Source organism: Crotalus tigris, unplaced genomic scaffold, assembly GCF_016545835.1.
Source record: "Crotalus tigris isolate CLP2741 ecotype Arizona unplaced genomic scaffold, ASM1654583v1 scf7180000024339.11422700, whole genome shotgun sequence".
In the NCBI taxonomy this organism is placed as follows: Eukaryota; Metazoa; Chordata; class Lepidosauria; order Squamata; family Viperidae; genus Crotalus; species Crotalus tigris.
Window position 1 is genome coordinate 8,590,964 of NW_024100509.1, and position 23,620 is coordinate 8,614,583.

Genomic DNA, 23,620 nt, shown 5'->3' on the forward strand with positions numbered 1-23,620 from the left:
TTTTGTAAATGCGTAACCTACTTAATAGAAATTTGTTTCCATCTTTGATTAACTTGGAATTTAACTTATTGACCAAAGGAAAACAACCTAGGAATTGTCACTTAACACTTTTGATATTTCTTACTAGTAAGCTACTTACAGGAGTATTAGCTGTGTTAGAAGCGCAAAAAGTATATTGTATTGAATGGCTTTACTTATCCCATCCCAAAATGTTTTATCTTTTATCCAGGCTATTGCTGAAATAACCTTAGGACACAATCAAGCTTGTCCTTGAAATGGGACTGATTTAATTAATATTGTTATTCCTATCCCAAAATTTGATTTTCAATTTTATTTTCAGAATAACTTATCTCTTCTGCTGCTATTTTAGCTTTCCATACCTTTTCTTAACAGACTTTTAACTTAATCTGATTCTCATTATGTGCGCCAACTTATTTTTAATCTTACAGGTGCTTACATCATGCCCAGGATCGACCCCAATCTTATGGCTTTGTTTTTAACTTTACAGCAACTATCCTTTGTTTCTCACATACGCATCGGTCCTTTAAGGACTGCCTTCACAATCAAATAAAAAAGGAGGGATCAAGGGTACCTAATTTGGCATGGATAACTCATCAAGTCAATAAAGTCCTAATAACTTTAAACCAGCTAAATATTTCTTTTTAAAACACTACTGCCTACCAGCGTCACTTTCAGCAGAAAGCTTCCTAATCCATTGGTATGTTATCAGCAATTGCCTGATAAAACCTGGTTAGATCCAATTCCCTTACTAACTTGGGGGCGAGGCTATGCTCTGTGCTTGCTCCTACAGGCCCTCTCTGGATTCCAGCCTGGTGTGTGTGACCAGCCAAAGATGTCGTGGCATCAAGTCCAGAACCCAATACCAGAAATGAAGCAGGTGACTCTTCAGACAGCACAACGTCCCTTTCGCTCTCGCCATCGCAGTTGACCAACAACCTGGGGCGATGTGAAAAACCTAACCTCCTAAGCAAAGATGGTTCTGTGGCAACAGGGAAAAAAATTTACACCAGAGAATTTATGCGCTGCCATATTTGTGGTTTTGACTCCAAATTCCTTAGTCATTCTTTGCCTCTTTTTCCTTCTTAATTGCTGTATGGGGGCTCAAGCTCTCCCACCTCATCCTTTAGAATCACAGATGAAATATAATATTTGGGTGCAATTAGCTAATGTAACACAAGTGACAGACTTTTGTATTTCTGAATCATATGATATGGAAAATCTACTCTCTACCTGTCTTATATCTTTGTGTGTTCCAGCTTCAGTTTTAAAAAAAATTATACTGGTTTAAGCAATTTTTTATGAGACAATGAATTTCATTATGCAACTATGTCAATCTAGGGCAGTGGTTCTCAATCTTTTTAATGCCGTGACCCCCAACCGGTCATAAGTCAAGGACTACCCAAGCGGTCGTAAGTCGAGAACTTTCCCTGACCGGGAGCACCGCGCATGCGTGCTGCCACCCCCTGCGCCAGCCGAGGTGTAGCTGGCAAGCGGCAGAGATGGCGCAGGCCGACCACCGGCTGGGCCACCAGCTGGCCCAGCCCAAGGGAGGTAAGGCACCCGCCGGGCCCCATGCACGCTAGCAACCCTCCCTGCGCCTGCCAGCCTCCCACCTCCCACCCCTGACCCTCTTTTACTTACATTTTTAGTAGTTGCTCAGCAGGGAGGGGTGGAAACTTCCAGACAGCTCACCTTCGCTGCAGACAACTTGCAGCAACGTTTGCAGAATGGGACTTTTGGTGGGCTCAGCAGGGCAGAGACAGCCTGGACAATTCCTATTGGCTTTTGAAAGCCAATAGAATTAGACTCTATTCAAGAGAGTCTATTCTGTTGGCTTTCAAAAGCCAATAGAATAAAAGGGAGTAGGACAGCTAAGGAAAAGGGGGGGAAATGGCGGACTGCGTTGTTTGGCGACCCCCGTGAAATGGTCGCGTAACAAGTATATAAGAAATGGGGTCGCGACCCACAGGTTGAGAACCGCTGATCTAGGTTCATGCCTCTTACATTTTACCCCTTGATGCTATTGTTTTACATACACCAATTGTAGCTGTTCCTACAAATCTTACCTGTGCAAAAATTGTCAGTTGTACTACTTCATCTAAAAAATCTCATTGTATACATGTCAATTAAGGAATTTTAAATTGTACCTCCTTTCAAGAGATATCTTTTAATTATGCACATATATGGTTATTCAATGTCTTTTTTTTCTCTACTTTCAATTTTCCATTATATTAACTACCATTAACTTACCTCAGGAACAAGTTATATTTTGTATAAACAAATGCAAAGTTATATGTCCCCTGACTAAGACCCACTAACTACTCCAGCTTAATGTCCTCACTAATAAAATAGAGAAGAGTAAGATGTGGGGGGAAATTGCATGCGCAGCAAACTGCCATGCTTCCCCCTCACAAACCTCATAACCTTTTGATACCCTTTGTCCTAGTGAAGCAGCCAGAAGGTCATACCCTTTTGACTTAATGCCTTACCTACCTAAACAGATAATATGCTTAGTTCCTTCTCCTATCTCTTCCTGTCTTTGTTAGTTCCTTCTGTTTTCATCTACCTGTATTTGTTCTTACCTGATATTTGACCATGTAATGTGTTACTAGAAAATAGTTGCTTACATGAAGACATTTTCCAGTGAAGAAACCTTTGTCAGCATTTAATGGTAAAGCCTATGTATGTAACAAGTATATAAGAAGCAATAAACTCAGAGTTTGTCAAGCTGTGTCCTGCAGCTTCAAACCTCTGCTCAAGACATGCCTGAGTATTTTTCTTAGCATCCTACAGAAGCCAAGTTGCAAAACTGTACCCAGAAGTGGGGGGGAAAAGCTATCGTAGCGTTATTGCCATTTGGTTCCACATACTTGTGCAAGGTGTTTTCTTCATTAATGTGTATAAAAACTAAGGAAAGAAATTGTCTTCAGCTGGAATCTGACTTAATTAAGTAAGATCTCCAGCCACAAATGTGAAGATTAATGTCAGAGAAACAGGCACAAGTTTCCCATTAAATGTTTGGTAACTGGGTATAGTTTATCACTGTTTTCTTTTTTTCTTTCTTTTTGGTCATTACGTTTTTGATGGTACCTGAATATTGTCATGTCCTAAAGTGGTACAATCTGTGAAAAGGTTGAAAACCCCTGTTCTAGTCCAACTCAAGCAGGAGACCTTATACCATTTCAGACAAATGGCTGTTCATTGTCTTCTTAAAAGTCTCCAGTGATGGAGCACCCACAAATTCTGAAAGCAAGTCATTCCACTGGTTAATTGTTTTCACAGTCAGGAAATTTCTCTTTTGTTCTAGGTTGCTTCTCTCCTTGATTAGTTTCCATCCATTGCTTTTTGTTTTGCTTTCTGGTACTTTCAAAAATAGGTTGACCCCCTGTTCTTTGTGGTAATCCCTCAAATATTAAAACACTTCTATCATGTCACCCCTAGTCCTTTTTTTCATTAGATTAGACATACCCAATTCCTGCAACTGTTCTTCCTATGTTTTGTTTTGTTTTATTTATTTATTTATTTATTTATTTATGAGACTTATATACCGCTTTAAGTGCAAGCACTCTCTAAGCGGTGTACACCAGTAAGCAATGTATATATATATTTACATTGCCCCCAACAATCTGGGTCCTCATTTTACCTACCCCGGAAGGATGGAAGGCTGAGTCAACCTTGAGCTGGTGAGATTTGAACCGCTGACCTGCTGAACACAGTCAGCTAAAGTGGCCTGCAGTACAGCACTCTAACTGCTGCGCCACCTCCTGTTCCCTAATCATCTTTGTGGCTCTTCTCTGCATTCTTTCTAGAGTCTCAACATCTTTTTTTTTTTGTGGTCACCAAAACTGGATGTAGTATTGGACTTAGTTCTAGTTCAACCCCCTGCTTATCTAGGAGACCCTATATCTTTCTCAATAAACGATTGTCCAATCTGTTCTCAAAAACTTTTAATGATGGAGCACCCACAACCTCCAGAGGCAAGCCGTTCCACTGATTAGTTGTTCTCACTTTTCAGGAAAAATCTCTGTATTTCTAGATTGGAACTCTCTTTAATGTTCTTCCACCAGTTACTTCTTGTCTTGTCCTCGGGTGCTTTGGAGAATAGGTTGACCCCCCCTCTTCTCTGTGACAGCTCTTAAATGTTGGAAGACTGCTATCATGTCACCCCTAGTGTTTCTCTTTGTTTGACTAGATATACCCAGTTCATCATATGTTTTAGCCTCCAGCTCCCTAATTATCTTTGTTGCTCTGAGTCTCAACATCTTTTTTATATTGTGGTGACCAAAACTGGATGCACTTAGTTCTATTGATTCACTTAACAACTGTGGCAAGAACAGTTGTAAAATGGGCCAAAACTCACTTAAGAACTCTCTTGCTTAGCAATGGAAATGTGGCTTGTTTGTGGTCATAAATCGAGGACTACCTGTAAGGTGACCAACCATCCTCCTTTAGGGAGGACAGTCCTCCTTTTGTAAGCTCTGTCATCCCTCAAAAAGTGTCCTCCTACATGCCCTCCTTTTCGCTATTTGAAGACTAATCTGCAGGGCTTTTTTTCCTCATAGAACACTCAGAACGGCGTTCCGGCACCTTTTTGATGGTTTTTTTTCAACTTTTGCATGAGCTGTGCTACTCCCCCTATTGGCTTTCGAAAGCCAATAGGAATTGCTGTTGAGCGCGCCAAAACACCTGGCCCGCAAACTTTGCACATGCAAGTTGTCTGCAGCGAAGGCGAATTGGCAGGAACTTTGTATCCCTCCCTGCTACCCAATTACACCATCTCCTAGTTGGTCCCGAAGATACTTGGAGGAGACTGGAGCGGCGATGCCACAGTAAGTTTCTCTTGATCTTCAGCCCTGCTAGGGCAATAATAGCTGTGGGCGCAAGAGGCAGAGACGGTGGGGCTGCTGTGGGTGGGGGTATGAGGGCCGACGGCGGCCGGCTGCCCCCCATGCTGTGGGAGCCACAGGGCCTGCTCTACATGGGGCTGCGCAGGGTGGGTAGTGGTGCTGGCGGGGCAGCTGCAGGCGGGGTGTGTTGATAGCGGGCTGCCCCCCGGGGCCGGATCCAGCGCAGCTGGTGCTTTGAGCCACCGGGCCCGCTCTACATGGCGGGGCAACAATGCTGGCAGGGTGGCTGCGGGCGGGGGCACGGCATGTAAGCATAATTACAATATAAAATGTTATTGTTACAAATGTTTTTTATTATGCATTTATCATATTATAATCTATTCTGTATTATTGTTGCAATGAATAAAATGTTTTTTTATTTACGATATTTTTTCTTCAATTTATTTGTGTCCTCCTTTTCATTGTAAAAAAGTTGGTTACCTTACTACCTGTATTATTAATCTTCCTGCCTCTCTGCTTCTATCTAATGATATAACTCCAATTGAAGGGAGTTAGCAACAGGGCCTATTGTTGTACTTGGCATTGATGATAAAATATTAAAATATAATTGGAGCAATGAAGAGACATATAACAGGAGAAATGTTCACTCCAGTGAAACATGTTGACACAATAGATGATTCCCCTTCCCCTTTTCAATATGTGCAAGAACCATGGACTTGACTTGGAGAAGGAACACAAAGATTATTTGCAAAACTTGAATTAAGTCCCAGAAGACAAGACAATATGAGAAGGAATCTTAAATTTGCCCCGCTTTGACTTCCTTTAATATACGGAATTAAGAGGAAATGTTATTGTCTGTCAAAATTTTGTTATATAGATGATGTCAATAAAAGAGAGCACCTGTATTTCTTGTGCAATCCATTTCCTGACACGAATTATGTCAAGGTAATGATTTAGAAGCTAAGCAGCTGATGTAACGTAAAATGTATGATGTAATGTTGGGAATGACTCAGCAGGGTCTATGCCCCTTTAAGAGCCAGGTGAGTCTGTGTCTCTTTAAGAGCTTTGTATAAAAGGGAAGGCTCTGCAGATGTGTGCTCTCTTCTGTATTTCTGCTGTAACTGCTGCGTGTTGGATCCTACTGTATTAGCATTTGTATGTATATTGTTCCTGGTGTATGATATTGTAGATAGTGTAAGATAAACCACCATTTAATATAGACCACTGTTTACTGTGTTTACTCCTGGGTTATCTCGCACAATAAGACTGCATGCTCTGACAGGTTATAGGTCAAGAGTGAGGAGAAACCCAGTGAGAGCTTGACCCAGAGCTAGAGGAGTTAAGGCTTGTGGTTTGTTGTGGTTTGTGGTGATAGTAGGCAACATGGACTCCATCAGCATAATCAGAGGAGGTTTCATAGTATCTCATTTGAATGAGACCAACTACCTCTCCTGGTGTCTGAAAATGGAGATGTACCTGCGAAGGGATGAGTTGTGGATGATAGTTGCTGATCCACCTGCAGTCCTGGATGATGAGGACCGGAGAAAGAATAAGAAAGCATTGGCCAGCATGATACTGAGTTTGGAAGATAGCCAGCTGATACACGTGAGGGGTCTCCAGTCTGCTAAAGAATGCTGGAAAGCTTTGCGCAGTGTGTACATGAGAGAGACTGCGAGCAGCAAAGTAATGCTGACAGGAAAGCTATATAAGGCAGAGAGCATGTCTACTCATTTGCAGTCCATGAGAAAGACATTCCTAGAGTTAGAAGAAATAGGAATGAGCCAGGTAAGTCTGTGTCTCTTTAAGAGCTTTGTATAAAAGGGAAGGCTCTGCAGATGTGTGCTCTCTTCTGTATTTCTGCTGTAACTGCTGTGTGTTGGATCCTACTGTATTAGCACATGTATGTATATTGTTCCTGGTGTATGATATTGTAGATAGTGTAAGATAAACCACCATTTAATATAAAGTTTATGTACTTGGTATTGGAGAAACATTGGATAATGTATTATACGTACCAGAGTTAGACCAATAATTTACTCAGTATTCCGAGCTTGGATAATATGGGGTATGAAGTACTGTTTGCAAATGGTCATTACACCATCAGGAAAGGTGGGAAGATTTGTGCACAAGGTGTAAAGCTGGATAATTTATATGTGTTAGGAAAGCAGCAGGAGGGTTATGCACAAACACTCACAAACACCCACGCATAATAATTGGGTACATTTATTACATAGGAGGCTAGATTATGCAAGTTTATGCTGCAAAGGATGCCAGACCTAGCTGAGGGACTTAAAATTAAGCAATGCAACACATATTTAGATTACGCTATTTGTAAGGAGTCAAAGTCCAGAGTGTATCCTGTAAGTAAGAAAAGCTCAAGGCAAACAGAGTTTTGTAGTTCGTGCACGCTGATTTAATTGGTCCTATGGTGCCCTCTCTAGGAGGAGCTAGGTACGTACTAGTCTTAGTAGATGACGACACCAGATATGGGTTTTGCTATTTATTATAGAGCAAAACAGAAGTTCTTCAACATTTCAGGCAATGGGTAAACTTTGTAGAGCGAAGATATGGCCATAAAGTATGCCAGCTGCAAACAGACAGGGAAACAAAGTTCATGTCTGACAACTTCCAAAAGTGGCTGAGGAACTTAGGCATAAGGTATAGTCTTTTCTGAAATACTTCCTATGTTTCATAATTAGTAATTATGTCATTAGTTTTGCTCAATTTCCAGACACATAGTTGTAGTTACTCTAGGTGACTATAGTACTTGAGACAGAATGCCCAGATGTTTTAGCAGTTGCCACAGGTGTATTCTCACATTTACATTGGGCAAATACTCTATACAGCTAGTTTGATAGTGCCTTCAAGTCCACTGATGGCTCTGGTTTCAGTGGTTTGGTTGGCAGAATGGACTTGTACTGGGATGATGTTTCCTACACTGACTGTTCTGGAAGTGGGTGGTCACTATACCCTGATTGGCTCTTTCAGTTATATATTCTTGCCCCATTGACTGGAACAATGGGCTAGAAAAAATGGACTGAAAATTTGTGCACCTATGTGAATTTTTTAAAATCCTCTGATAGAACTGCTTCCACCCTTCACTTTAATGACTCCAATTTGAAGGTCTGATGTCTTGTGAATTGTTGCAAGATTTGACATTCAGGATTGCTCTCGATAATGTGTTTTTTTCAGTACCATGAAGAAGATAGAAACACATCTGTTAAGCTCTCTTCTTAGGTTTACTCTTTATCAAGCCAACATATTGTTAATGTTTTATTGCTCCTTCCATCCTGAGATATTTCTTTTATTTTAGAATTTATGTTATTTCAGAACAGCGGTTGTCAACCTGTGGGTCGCGACCCCATTTGGGGTCGAACAACCAATTCATGGGGGTCGCCAAACAAGGCTGTCTGCCATTTTTTCCCCCATTTTTTTCCTCTTTTCTTTAGCTGTGCTATTCCCTTTTATTCTATTGGCTTTTGAAAGCCAATAGAATAGACTCTATTCAAGAGAAAGCTTCCCTCCCTGCTGAGCAACTACTAAAAGTAAGTAAAAGAGGGCCGGGGTGGGAGGTGGGAGGCCAGCGAGTGCAGGGAGGGTTTCTGGCACGCATGGGGCCTGGCGGGTGCCTTACGTGCCTGGGCTGGGCTAGCTGGTGGCCCAGCCGGTGGTCGCCCTGAGCCGTCGCTGTTGCTTGCTGTGACAGCCCAGGAGTGCCTGGGCCTGCCTGCCGCCGCCCCGAATGGGCGGCAGCCAAGGTAAGACTAGCGGGGCAGCGGCGGGGGCAGCGAGGGTTTCTGGTGCGCGTGGGGCCTGGCGGGTGCCTTACCTGCCTGGGCTGGGCCAGCTGGTGTCCCAGTCGTGGTCGCCCTGCGCCGTCACTGCCCCTTGCCAGCTAGGCCTCGGCCGGCGCAGGGGATGGCACCACGCATGTGCGGCGCTCCTGGGCAGGGAAAGTCCTCGACTTACGACCGGTTGGGGGTCGCGGCATTAAACAGGTTGAGAACCACTGTTTTAGAAGACAGAGAATGGTGCAATTGCCTTTTGGCTTTCTTCTAGTTTTTAGTGCCTTGGAGCTATTTTATCCTGCCTTTTCAGGCCAAATTATCATGAAAAGTGTTTTAGGAGTCTGATTCAAGCATTTTATGGTTTTAGAATAGAATAGAATAGAATAGAACAGAACAGAATAGAATAGAATAGAATAGATCACGGAGGTCTTCTAGTCCAGCCCCTGCTCAAGCAATACTATTATTGCTAGTATTATTGTTATTCTGTTCAAATAAAATAATTTATAATAGCCTCACATTCATTTGATATTACATAATTTTAGTGCAGGATTATATAAATTTTAAACATATTTATTGTTCTTTTTTTAATTTTCACACCAATAAAATGTTATGGTTATATGCAATTTTTTGTCAAGAATTCCAAAGTGGTTATTTCGTTCTTCTTTGACAGTTTTTCAATTTCTTAGTTTAGCTTGCATAATTAGGCCATGGAATTTCCTGTTCTTTTCTTAAGTATTAATCAGATCCGACTCTACTTGGCTTTTCAAGATCAGCCAAGGTCAGTTAGATGCTGCCACTATCTAGCTCAGGGGTGTCAAACTGCCAGCCCATGGGCCAAACACGTCACTGGAAGCCGCGCCCACCCCATTGCTGGCAATGGCAAAACCGGCCCGATATATTGCATGACGTCACATGACGTCGCGAGTTTGACATGCCTCATTCTAGCTGGTATTTCATGCAAATAAGAAGCAAGAAGCTAATAACCAACCAGAACATCTTTGATGTCTTGCTTTTTCCTGAGGTAATTGTGGGTGAAAACATTTTTTAGCAGAACCACGGTGGGATATGGAACATTCTATTGAGCATCATAAAGTTCAGAATCTTTTATGTATGTTCAGAAAGATTGCTTTGGTGGGTTCAAAATACCCAGTGTAGTCATATACTATCTTCTCAAAAATTAATAAGTATCAAAGTGGCCAATGTTCCTCAACATTGGCTGCATTTCAACTTCCAGAAGTCCCCAGCCAGCAAAGCTAAAGCTAGCTGGGAAAAACTGCGAGTTGGAATCCATACATTTTCAAGCAGCCAATGTTTAGAAACACTGGTACATACTCTCTATAGTACTTTCATTGATTTTTAAAACCCACTAAGGAAAGTAAAAGAGGGATAAACAGGAAAAAAGTGGAGCATTTCAAAAGTAAAACACACCTATGAAATATGCTTTAAAGATTTTTTACCAGGATCGGTTTTGTGTGTTATAATGACTTATAATGACTGTGCAACAAAATCCTCTAGGGCCTGGAAGCTATAAGGATTGGGGGTAGGGTGTCATCAGACTAAATCTTAGCAAAACAGAGTTACTAGTCATCTGGGCAATCTTGTAATGTCAGTTATCATTATTGAATCCTTCAACATTCTATGGTTGAGGCCTTTGATTCATTAACATTGTTTATATTTGTGCAAATCTTGAAGTCATCCATACTCACTGAGTGTTGGTAGTGGTTTGTTCAAGCCTGTTGTTTAGTTTCCAAACGTTTCATCACCAGGCTAGGTAACATCATCAGTGGAACTTTGGTTGAAGAGTCTTGTTTCAGTTCTCCTCTGTTTTAATAGGTCTTATGTGGTCAGTTGGTCATATTACAGTTGGTCATGTCATGTGAGGGTCATTTGGTTGTGAGATCACCCTGGCTGGTCATGCCATGTGAGGGACCAACTGACCACATAAGACTTATAAAAGCAGAAGAGAACGGAAACAAGACACTTCAACTGAAGTTCCGCTGATGATGCTACCTAGCCTGGTGAAACATTTGGAAACTAAACAACAAGCTCGGAGAACAAACCACCACCAATATCTATCACCTGAGCTACAAATATTTTTCACCATACCCACTGAGCTTGTGTACTGAACTTTAAATATTGGCAAAAAACATATAGAATTTATTAGGTATAAAATTTAGTTTGCTATTTATGCATATGATGCTAAAACTAAATATAAAGTTTATATTTCAACACTCCAATTCACTGCTTCATTACTGTAAGTACATAATGAATCTGGGACAGATTTCAGACAAAATAAAATGAATGGATAAAGCCTAAGACATATCATCAGGAGAAGAGAATTGCATTAATGTTTAGTATTTGGGTAGAATGGGGTTAGCAAATGGAATTCATGTTGTTCTCAAACATTGTGCAGCACATCACAAAATCCTCAATACAGGAAAAGGTGAAAGGTCACAACATACAGCAATTCCAAGCATTCCAGACAAATGCCAAAGCATCCCTCCCCCTCAAGCTGCTACTCTTCATGCAAAGCCAGGAGAGGTGGGAGAAATATAAAGCAGAGCAGGAAACAGAGGAGTTGGGCAGTGCTCCAACTGGCAAAATCAGGCAGGTGAAAGAGCATGAGCAGAATATCAAATCAGCCTGTCCTGTCCAGTTTTCAGTAGAGACAAACAAGCAGGTGACTTGAAGGAACAGGAAGAAAGAAACAATTCTAGTGGTATAAGCCCTGTCATCTCAAAGTCCCAAGAGCTCTCCTGAAAACTGAACTGAGAAGACTGGTACAGCTCTAGTTACTCACACTCAGGGGTGCCCAACCTTTTTGAGACCATGAATACACTTAAAATGTTAAGAACATATTACAGGCAGTTTCACAAAAACTTTACCATAGTGTGCTGTCAATCATAAAGCACCAATATACCAAAAAGGAAACAAAGCACTGACTCGTACACACCTATCATTTTATTTTCTAAGCTGCTTCTAATATTGTAAATACAGAACATGCTTAAGACTGGTATTGATTTCCCTTCCACACAGATCTTACAGCCAGCAAAATCTTCCAGAATGGATCTCGTATGATTTATTCATTCCTAAGCTCACTGTTCTGAGCATGATCCACTAAGGCAGGGTGTCAGAATCCAATTATATTTCATCTCTAGTTATCAAATATAGAAAACCCCAATTCTGCCTTCTCTGGATTCTGCCATACGAGGAAGGGAAGGGGGTGAACAAAGGGGCTTTATGGCCCTCACTTCCTTCAGTATACTTCAAAGGAACTGAATGTGTGTATTGCAAAAAGAACTAACAATAAGAATGGGGCCATTGCCTTTCATGTAGTTTTCTTTGAAGTCTCCATTCAGCCGGCAGTAATGAAAAGGGGGTGGAAGTGTAATGCCTGAGACTGTCGCTGAAAGAGGGGGTTGATTGGGTGGGGCTACTGGGGAACCCCTTAAAACCTTGAATTGGAAAGCTTGGACCCCAAGTCCTGTCTAGAACGCCTACAACCATTTTCTCTTAATAAAGGATTCCTATTGGAAGAATTATTCCAAGAGTTCTGTCTTCTTAAGATGCAAAGTGGGGTGGGTCCTTACATTAGACAGGACAGTGACTATATTAATTTCCCCCATGCCCGAAGCTGTGAAGGTGAAAGCCTTAATAGACTCTGGCTGCACCCGCTGCCTCATTAGCCCAACACTAGTGGGGTATCTGGGCATCCCATCGAGGAGACTGGAACAACCAATCTCATTTGGCCAGTTAGATGGATCCATAGCAGGGGGGGGGGTGCCAGCTACCCTAGCCACTCTACCAATACACCTCTCCCTGGGCAAACATGAGGAGGACATAACGTTTGTGGTGACCCCAGGCATGGAATGCCCAATGATCCTAGGGATGGAATGGTTAAAAGAATGGAACCCCTGGGGAAATTGGAGGGCAACAGAAATCAAATTCCCGAAGGGGGACCCTATGGACTTAAAACCCCAAGGAAGGCTACCAGAATCAAGAATAGAAAAAGCATCCATAGGAGAGGAAAAGAGACTAACAGAAATACCAGAGGAATACAGAGACCTTGCTGAAGTTTTCAGTGAGGAGAGGGCGAATGAGCTCCCCCCCCACTGACCCACAGACTGTACCATTGAATTCAAGCCTGGGGCAAAACTCCCGAAGCCCAGATTATACTCCATGAGCCCAAAGGAGAAGGAGGAAATAGAAAGATTCATAAAAAAAAACCTAGAGAGAGGGTTCATTGAGCCAGCCAAGCCTAAAGTGGCTGCCCCGGTCCTTTTTAGAGAGAAGAAGGATGGCTCTTTACGTTTATGCGTGGATTATAGGGCCCTGAATACAATCAGTGAAAGCAACATATACCCTCTGCCCCTCATGAAAGACATGCTGTCACACCTATCGAAAGGGAAAAAAATTTCTAAACTAGACCTAAGGGAAGCTTACTATTGCGTGAGAATTAAGGAAGGGGATGAATGGAAGACTGCATTTAACTGCCCCATGGGGTGCTATCAATTCAAAGTCTTGCCATTTGGATTACAAGGGGGCCCTGCAGTCTTTATGCAATTAATCAATGACGTTCTAAGGGAGCACCTGTTTAAGGGGGTCCTTGTTTACTTGGATGACATTCTTATCTTCACTGAAACAAAAGAGGAACACGTCAACCTTGTCAGAGCGGTTTTAAAGAAGCTGCGAGCCGCCCACCTATATGCCAAACTCTCAAAATGCGAATTCCACCAGGAAAGGATAGACTACCTAGGTTATCGCATATCCCCCAGGGCATTGAAATGGACCCAGAGAAGGTCAGAGCAGTATTAGATTGGGCACCACCCCGCACAAGAAAGCAACTACAAAGTTTCCTGGGCTTTGCAAATTTTTACCACCAATTCATCCCCTCATTTGCACAGATAGCCTTGCCCCTCACTAACTTACTAAAAACGAAGGGAACATCCTCAGTAAAACCTAGCCAGCCACTAACATGGACAATGGAGTGCCAAGCAGCGTTTGAGAGACTAAAGAGACTTTTTTCTGCCGAACCAGTACTAAGACACCCAGACATGGACAAGCCGTTCGTAATACAGGCAGATGCAAGTGATGTGGCAGTGGGGGCTGTTCTGTTACAAGAAAATGATGATGGAGTATTGCAACCCTGTGCATATACATCCAAGAAACTCATGGAAACAGAACAGTGCTGGCCCGTATGGGAGAAGGAGGCATATGGGATATGTTGGGCATTACTCACATGGTGACAGTTCCTGGAAGGCAACAAAATCCCCTTCCAGGTGTGGATGATCACAAAAATTTGGAAGCCCTGAAAACGCCCAGGAAACTCAATCCCAAACAAGCCTGCTGGTCCCAGCATTTTCACCAGTTCCAATTTAAGCTCAAACATTTATCAGGAAGAAAGAACTTCCTGGCAGATGCACTATCTCGCATGCCTCAATATAACAGTGCACGAACCACAGACTCTAAACCAATAATGGCAGAGTCACAACTGGCAGCACCAGTAACCACAAGAACCCAAGCCAAATTAAAACCACAACTGGACAGCCAAACTGGAATTGAATTCAGAAAAAGTTTGGAACCACTCAGGGACTGACATCTAGCCACCACCCACAAGGAAATGGGGGGGCTGAAAAAATGAACTCTGTACTTAAGCAATATTTAAGATGTTTTCTTAGTTTCCAGCAGACCGAGTGGGCGGACTTACTCCCTTTTGCAGAAGTTGCCTACAATAATGCAGTCCACTCCAGCACAGGTTACACTCAGTTTCAAATAGCCACCGGTCAAAGTTTCATGCCAGAGTTAACCCCAAACGAACCAACGATCCCATTACTGAAAGAATGGATGGAAAAACTACAAAACATCTGGCCAATAGTTAGAAAAGCACTAGATGAAGCTAGGCAGGCATACAAAGCACAAGCCGATAAAAAAGGGTTGAGCCTACACCATTCATTATAGGTGAAATGGTGTACCTATCTACAAAATATCTAAAGTCCCTACAACCCTGTAAAAAACTTGGACCAAAATATATAGGGCTATTCCAATTAAAAGAATCATAAGCCCAGTAACAGTAGAATTAGAATTACCAAAAAATCTCAGGCAAATACACCCAATTTTTCATTGCAGCTTGCTGAAAAGAGAGCATCAGTCAGCTTTACGGCCAAAAATCCCACCACCACCACCTCCAATCATGGTGGAAGGCGAACAACACTTCGAAATAAAGGAAATCCTTGACTCTAGGAGATTTCATGGAGCGACTCAGTACCTAATTGCCTGGAAACACCTCCCTCCCTCACAAAACGAGTGGGTCCATAAACGCCATATCAGAGCCCCAAAGCTATTAAAGAAGTTTCACACAGAGTATCCTAACAAGCCTGACTAACTTTTATACCTGTTTTGTTTTCTTTCGGGTGGATCTGTCTTATTTTTGAGGGGGCCGGATGTCAGAATCCAATTATATTTCATCTCTAGTTATCAAATATAGAAAACCCCAATTCTGCCTTCTCTGGATTCTGCCAGAGAAGGCAGAATCTTCTGGATTCTGAGGAAGGGAAGGGGGTGAACAAAAGGGCTTTATGGCCCTCACTTCCTTCAGTATATTTCAAAGGAACTGAATGTGTGTATTGCAAAAAGAACTAACCATAAGAATGGGGCTATTGCCTTTCATGTAGTTTTCTTTGAAGTCTCCATTCAGCCGGCAGTAATGAAAAGGGGGTGGAAGTGTAATGCCTGAGACTGTCGCTGAAAGAGGGGGTTGATTGGATGGGGCTACTGGGGAACCCCTTAAAACCTCTGTCTTCTTAAGATGCAAAATGGGGTGGGTCCTTACACAGGGGTGCCAAACTGCTGGCCCGCAGGCCGGATTTGTCACCAGGAAACCGTCCCCACCCCATTGCCAGCAATGAGAAAAAAGCTCCGATACATCATGCGACGTCACATGATGACACGAGTTTGACATGTTTGCACTAAGGACTTTTCCTTCTGGTCCAAATTTATTTTTAAAATGTTAGTACAAAGTGAAATAAAGAGTAAAGATGAGCTTGATGCAAGTTCAACTTTTGTTGACTACATAGGTCCAACCAAGCAGTTTCTTGGCTATAATAAGAAATTCTATATTAACTGAAGTTCTTGTGCTGATACTTGCCTGTCTGCTTCTCCCCTCCTCTCTCCCTGTTTAATTCCATTAGGAGGAATAAGAAAGGCCAAGTTGAGAGGCAGAGCAGGCAGGAAAGATGGTTGTCCTTTTCTATGTGTAGTTTTTTAAAAAAAAGGAAGACCAGGGGAAGTTGGGCAGGGGATTGGAGAAATTATTGCCAAGGCATACAGACAACAAGTAGTGCCATTTCTGCAACACAGAGTAATATTAACATTAAACATCCCATAATGTCACATAGTGATCACTATAGTGATCCCTTCACCACAAATAGTTTATGGCAATGACAGAAATAATCGGATGATGCCATCAGTTATCCAGAATAATTGGCCCGTGCCTGGTCTGCTCTTTGGTATATATTGGAGAATTTTCTTCTTTTAAAACAATTAATAGGCATATAGGAATATATAGTTATAATTAAACATATATTCTTGAAAACTATCTTAGTTCAAGGTTTATGCCACAACCAGTGTAACAATTAAGTAAGTGTGATTACAAAATATGGAACCTATTGATCTGGACACTATCTAGAAAGGTGTTCACAATTTCATGGATATTTAGATTTGTCCCACTGAAATATGCAAAACAAATTCCAATAACTATTTATACCCATTTTAAATAAAAAAGATAGTATTACTTTTTTGTTTAAAAGAAATATCTGCATATTTTGAAGCAGCATACAAACTTAAAGTAGCAGAAATAACATGAAAGTGAACTTTCATTGTGATGTTTATGGATAGCAGAATCAAGCACAAAATCCAGTGGCTTAATTTGTTCTCTATCTTAAAATAATCTAGTTATGTATATAGCAAATATATATAGAAATTTTATATACATTTATTATATATATAGCAAAAATATATAGAAATTTTATATATATTTATTATATATATAGCAAAAATATATAGAAATTTTGAAGCAGTCTTTGAAGAAAAAGTCAAAGGACTGGAACAGCAAATGACCAAATTCATATGATTAGAGGCTACAAGTATTTATCAGTTCAAGGAAAGAAGATTAATTCCTAGTTGACAAAATGAAATCCTCCTACACCTTGGGAAAAGTAATTAAGAATGCTGTAGTCACATGTATACAATATCTTGGACTTAAAAAATGTTTTTCCTTTGAATTAGTTTATATTTCCTAAGTTAGATGAATTTCATCCTAGGATACTGAAACAATTCACTGATGGTTTGATTGATTTTTTTATGTGCCATCTTTGAAAAATCTTGAGACCAGTGGTGAAGTGTCAGAGTACCAGAGAAGACAAATGTTCCCATTTTTAAAGGAAAATAAAGGAAGATCCAGCAAGATCTAAAAAAGTATAGTCAACTTAATATTAGTACTTCAATTATTTTATTTTTTTCATTGGTGACTTTATGGAGTTTGGTTCTGTTCCCTGCCATTTGCCTCCACAACACTTCACATAATATAAAACTCATAGTAACTGAGAGGACCATACCAAAGTTGTAAACACTTGATTTGCTACATATTAAAAAATATTAAGCTATTAAATTTCCTACTTTAATTCTTTTACCTCTGTGATACCAGTCTCCATCCTTTCTGCCTCTTATCTAAAGAAGGAATTTAGAACAACTAAGACAGAAATATGTGTCATTTCTATTATTTTCTTCGTAAGCACATGATAAGAGCAGAAGTGATCTAGATACCAGTAATACATGTCTGTACGGAACAAATATCTTTTGTCAACAATACTTAATTTCCAGTCTTCTAACAAACAAAGCAACCTTCCTTCAACACTGATGGGAATCCACCACTATGATATAGAAGTGCTGACCTGTTAGGCCTCCTTATAATACAGATTAAAAGCCCTCTAAGGATTCTCCAAAACCTGCTTTCTCAAAATGTGGCAGCAATGTATAATCTTCCCCTATTAATTCATCCATCTACCCATCTCCTATTTTTCTCTGCCCCAAATTCTTATGGTAAACTCCTTCAGGCAGAGACAAGCAGCTTATGATTATTTTGTAAATGAATTATGCCCACCAATCATGTTGAGATGCCAACAATGATATACTAATAATTAAATCTATTATTAATATACATTTTATACATGGCATAGAAATCAGCTCTACACTAACCTACAGTCTAGGGCAGTGGCCCCCAACCTTTTGGGAACCAGGGACCGGTTCTGTGGACAGAGGTTTTTCCGCAGACCAGAGGGGGTGTGGTTTTGCATGCTGCCTGTATCCTGCAGATGGAGCTTCACTTGTTTGGGCAGCCTGGTTTCTGGCATACTGTGGCCCAGTGCCAATTTACAGACCAGAGGTTGTTAACCCCTGGTGTAGGGAGCTCATTCTGCCCAGGGCTGATCTTTTGTCACTCTTATACCACAGATTAGCTAAAAACTAGGTAGTAGGGGGAATGCCCTGTGCCAGAGCTGCTAGTAGCACGGTAAAGATACAACTATGATTACCCCTTCCTTGCCCATCCAACTGCTTTAACTGTTCTCTTCTACGTTCCCTCTCAGCAATCCCATCTCTTTATCGATTTCCCCCCTCCCAGTTTGTCAAATGCTGACTGACCTTTACAAGCCATGCAGAATAGCCAGTATTTCCAAGGATAACTGCAATGTGCTTCCAGATTTTCAAAAGATATTATCTCTGACTGAAATGAAAGAAAATCTGCTGTGTGTGTGTGCGTGCGTGCATGCATATATACCTATCCAGAGAGCAAGAGAGACAGGCCCACTGACAGTACATGAATCCTCCAAGGCATTCAAAACTGATCACACCAGTGTTAATTCAGTGCATTCGATATTCTACCTATAGGATCTTGTTTACTGACAAGAGATATTAATTTACTCTCCTCCCAAATAAAGCCAGATTTGGAGGAATTTATAGGATGGAGAATATTCAGAATGCAATGACAATACTGCAAATACCCAGTATTTAATTGAAAGGTGCACACATTTGAATGACAGAAATAATGAACAGGGTAACCCAATCTTTCTTTGAGATGTTTCAGAGATCTATAAACAAGCTGGAATAATATTGCCATCACTTACCCGGATGCGTCTCATAGCAGTCACAATCTCTACCCTGCTGTTTGGCCGAGGTACATCTAAGCTGCCAATATACTGAAGGAGAAAGAGTAGAAGGGTTAGAACAGAATATCAGAGTACCAAAAGTATTCTAAACAGGGCTGGATGACTAAAATTGGTTTGGCAAGAAAATATTTATTGCTACTCCTCTTTGTACACAGAAAATACATACACCAGTTTTCCCCAACTTGGTATCCTCCAGACACATGCATCTGTGGAGTGAAGGTGGGGACAACAGGATGCATGCTGCAAACTTTGCAAATCGTATAGTTGTACCTGAAATCTGGATACAAGTATATAAGGATAGGGTTTGTACAGTGATAAAACTACGCAAAGGTGGCTTGCTGTGGATATTGGTGCTTCACCACTGTATCTGTATTCTCAATGTATCTGCAAAGAGACAGGTTGCAGTGGAAAGGGGATACCTATTCATTGAAGAAGCTGCAACATGCATTTAGAATAATAGGAAATAGGGCTTGAAGGGGTCCTGGCGTCCAACCCCCTGCCCAGGGCAGGTGTCTCCATACCTTTTTAGACAAATGATTATCCAATCTTTTCTTGGAAACCATCAGTGAAGGAGCACTGAAACTCTGGGAGGCAAGCTATTTTCACCATCATGAAATTCCTCCTTATTTTCAAGTTGGCTCTCTCTCTGATGAGCTTCCACCCTTGTTTCTTGTCCTACCCTCAGGTACTATGGAGAATAAGTTGATGCTATGGCAGCCCTTCAAGTATTGGAAGACTGCTATCATGTCTCCCCTTCATTAAGCTAAACATATCTAGTTCTTTTAGCTGTTCTTCATACAATTTCATCTCTGGACCTCTTATCATTTTTTGTTGCTGTTCTCTGCATTCTCTAGGGTCTCCGCATATTTTTTTATTCTGTGATATCCAAAACTAGAGGCAGTATTCCAAATATGGAGTCACCAGTGCAGTATAGAGTGGTACTATCATTTCCTTTAATCTTGATACAATTCCTTTGTTGATTCAGTCCCAAATTGCATTGGCTCTTTGGCAGCTCAGCACATTGCTGACTCATATATTTAAATAGTGGTATACTAGAACACCTAGATCTGTGTCATAGGCACTACTGCTGAGCCAGGTACCACTTATTCTAAACCTGTGCATTTGTTTTTTTTCCTGTCTAAGTGCAGGCCTTACTCTTCTCACCACTAAACTGCATCTTCTTGGATTGGGCCCAATGGTCAAGTCCATCAAGATCCTTCTGAATCTTGAGTCTATCTTCTGAAGTGTTAGCAATTCCACCCAGCTTTTTAAATATTTAAATATGCTGCAACATGTGAAAATTTATGCTAGCTGTCATAAAACTCTTATTTTGCAGCCTGTAGGAAATTGCATGCTGAATATTGCAATGTCAGAAGATTGTATGACTCAACCTGAAGCATGAATCTGAAAATTAATGAATCAAAGACCACTGTAAATTGTTTTGGATAAGGAAAATGAACAATTGAAAGTTTGGTGAAAAATTTAAAATAGTAAAGCAAATAAATAAACATGAGAAATGTATCAAAATATTTAAATAACAGAAATGCTAGTAAAAAGAAAGTCATAAGATACAGTCTACTTTGAAGAACAAATGTTTGTCAAAATAAGTGAAAACAGCTGTGTAGTGTATAAGAGCTTGCTTCTGCTCTTTGTTATGGAACTGAGAGTTGGGTTTCTCAGGAGAAACATAAAAGTAAGTTCTGTGCAACAGGAATGTGATTTTTTTTAAAGTTTTTTATTTGTAATACAATGAAAACAAAAATAGACAAGTGTGACATTCCAGAGTAAGTATTCCTAATAATTTGTTTCTTGTGGTACAAAAAGATAATACACCATTTTTAACCTCTATATAAGCCTCATCCTTCTATGTAATACAATTAAATATACAACTGCTCCTCGAAGTCGGTGCTCAACCCCCTGATACAATGCTTGAATACCATCAGAGGTCAATTGGACCCATTCTCCAACATGTATCCCAGGATCGTGAGGTCTCCTTGAGAGGGCATCTGCATCCCTGTTCCTCACACCCAGCCGGTACCTCAGGCTAAACCTGAATCCGGAAAGGGCAGCTAGCCACCGATGCCCCATGGCATCAAGTTTGGCAGTTGTGAGCAAGTACGTAAGTGGGTTGTTGTCTGTCTTAACCTCAAACTCTGCCCCATATAGGTAGTCCTTTAATTTATCTATTACCGCCCACTTAAGTGCCAAAAATTCCAGCTTATGGGTGACAGAATTCTTTTCGGCTAAAGTTAGGCCCCTGCTGATGTATCCAATGGGCTTCAGATGTTTGTCATGCTCCTGATACAATACTCCCCCCCAAGACCATCCCAACTAGCATCAACATGTAGTTCATACAGCCGGTTAGGATCTGCATAAGCCAAGACAGGGGCATTTCAACTGGTCAAAGGCTTGCTCACATCTGTCTGAATAGATTCCCGAGACTTCCTGGGCCCCTTATTTTGATGGGCCTGGTTCAGACGACCAGGCACATCCTCTACTTCTTCATTCTTTAATAAATCATTAAGAGGACGAGCTATCTTTGCAAATCCTTCAACAAACCTCCGATAGTATGAACAGAACCCCCAAAACAATCACAGTTTGGCCACATTTTTGGGTCTAGGCCAGGAAACAATGGCCTTAAGCTTGATGGGGTCAGTTGATACCCCTTCTGTAGAAACAACATGACCCAAATATGTAACAGATGGTTGATAAAATTGGCATTTCTCCAATGACAGCTTCAACCCTTCCAGATGGAGCCTTGTCAATACCTTCTCCAAACACGCCTCATGCTGTTCAAGAGTCTCACCAAAGACAATAATATCATCTAGATACACTAGTACCTCTATCAAGTTCATGTCTCCCGCCATCCACTCCATAAGCCTCTGAAAGGTCGCCGGGGCTCCTGATGACGCTTGAGGCATCCAATTGAATTTATAAAACTCCAAGGGACAGATGAAAACAGTTTTCTCTCTATCTTCTGGATGCATGGGAATCTGATGGTAGCCACTCCTTAGATCCAGCACACTAAACCATATTGCCCCTGATAAGCACTGCAAAGCATCCTCTATTCCAGGGCTTTTGAACCAGTGGTACAGGTACCACCTGTGGTACATTGGCACCTGGCAGGTGGTACACGACCAACCTAGAAAAGTGGTAGCGAGGGAGGGGAATGAGATGACTGGTGGCAGCACTGCACAAGCCTGAGCGAGAGATGGCTGGAGCTGCAGGGCTGTCAGGGCTGAACAGAAACACCAGGATCAGTGCCGCTTTTCAGCTTATTGGCGCTTCTTTGGGGCTGTCAGGGCTCAGTGGAAGCACCAGGATCAGTGCCAGGATCAGCACCAGGCTCCAGCTGGAGCTCGGCACTGATTCTGATGCTTCTGCTGAGCCCTGAAGAAGCACCAATCAGCTGGAAATCAGCACTGATCCTGGCACTTCTGCTGAGCCCAGAAGAAGCGCCAATCAGCTGGAATGTTGCAGAATCTCCAGGGTCTTGTGATTTACATTCAGATGCTTGGCAACTGATTCATCTTTATGACGATCACAGTGTCCCAGGGTCATGTGAAGTGATCAAAACCTGCTGCAACCACCCAGCAGATGGGGGGAATAAAAACCAAACACACCCCACCGCACCCCCACTGCCAATCCTCAACAGAAATGCTCACAACAATGAAAAGCTCAGACAGGAAGAAGAGCGCTGCCGCCAGGCAGGCAGGCAGGCAGGCAGGCAGGCAGGCTGTGATTTGGGGGGCACTTTTTCAGTGCCACTATAACTTCGAACAGTCACTAAGCGAACTGTTGGACTACCTGTACTTTATCACTTTTTTCCTTTTTTTTTGGTCATCAAGTTTTTGACAGCTTGCTAGATGACTGGTGGTACTCGGATGTTGCCATATCCTAAAAGTGGTACAATGGGTGAAAAGGTTGAAAAGCCCTGCTCTATTCGAGGGGTTGTGTAGAGATCTGGGATGGTCCTCCGACTGAGCGTGTAATATATACACATCCTCAAAGATCCATTCTTCTTCTGGACCACCACTATGGGGGAGACATAAGGGCTTTGAGATTCCCTGAAGATCCCAGTCCTCTTCAACTCTGTTAAATGCTCTCTAAGATCATCTAAGTCACTCAAGGGAATCCGCCAGGATCTCTCTTGAAAGGGCTTATCCCCCTGCAAATGGATTACATGTTGGCTGCTCCTAGTACAGCTCCCATCAAACTCATATTTTGAGAACAGATGTTGCCACCTCCAAAGCTGATCCCTAGCCCTCTCTCGCCACTCTTGGGAAAGCTGCATGTTCTTAGGACAGAATTGATCTATTAAAACCTCCACCCTCAGTCTTTTCTCTAGTATCAGAAAGCGCAATTGGGGTGGCTGGGCTCACCTGTCCCAACATCTGATCTCTCAACCTCACAGGGAGGTTCATAATATTTCAGACTCCAACTGAAATCTGTCCTCTGGCCTGCCGTAAGGCCTTTGTAGAAACCACCTCTGGAATTACCTCCACTCTGGCATTCTGCCTTCTAGGATCGATTCAAGGATGAGACTGTTCCCAATCTAATCTGACGGAGACCTGAAAGTATGCCACTTCCCCTGATTGTAATATCCTCTTTGCTCGATCTAATTTCCACAACCGCCCCACCCCTCTGCCGAGGCCTGTTCCTCCCACACCAAATGTCAGTATGCTGACTGCAATGCAGGATGTACATCCTCTATAACTGAGTTGTTCCTTACTGGGAAAATTGG

The 23,620-nt window shown here is 41.7% G+C and overlaps 1 protein-coding gene across 4 annotated transcripts in view; it reads right to left on the minus strand.

Annotated features, from left to right (window-relative positions):
• LOC120300311 (nitric oxide synthase 1 adaptor protein) overlaps window positions 1-23,620 on the minus strand; it is a 121,583-nt gene that overhangs the window by 71,818 nt on the left and 26,145 nt on the right. For all 4 annotated transcript variants that reach the window (XM_039326142.1, XM_039326141.1, XM_039326145.1 and 1 more), the window contains exon 2: window positions 18,835-18,906. In XM_039326142.1, coding sequence (XP_039182076.1) covers window positions 18,835-18,906 — 72 coding nt within the window. The remainder of the gene's footprint in view (window positions 1-18,834; window positions 18,907-23,620) is intronic.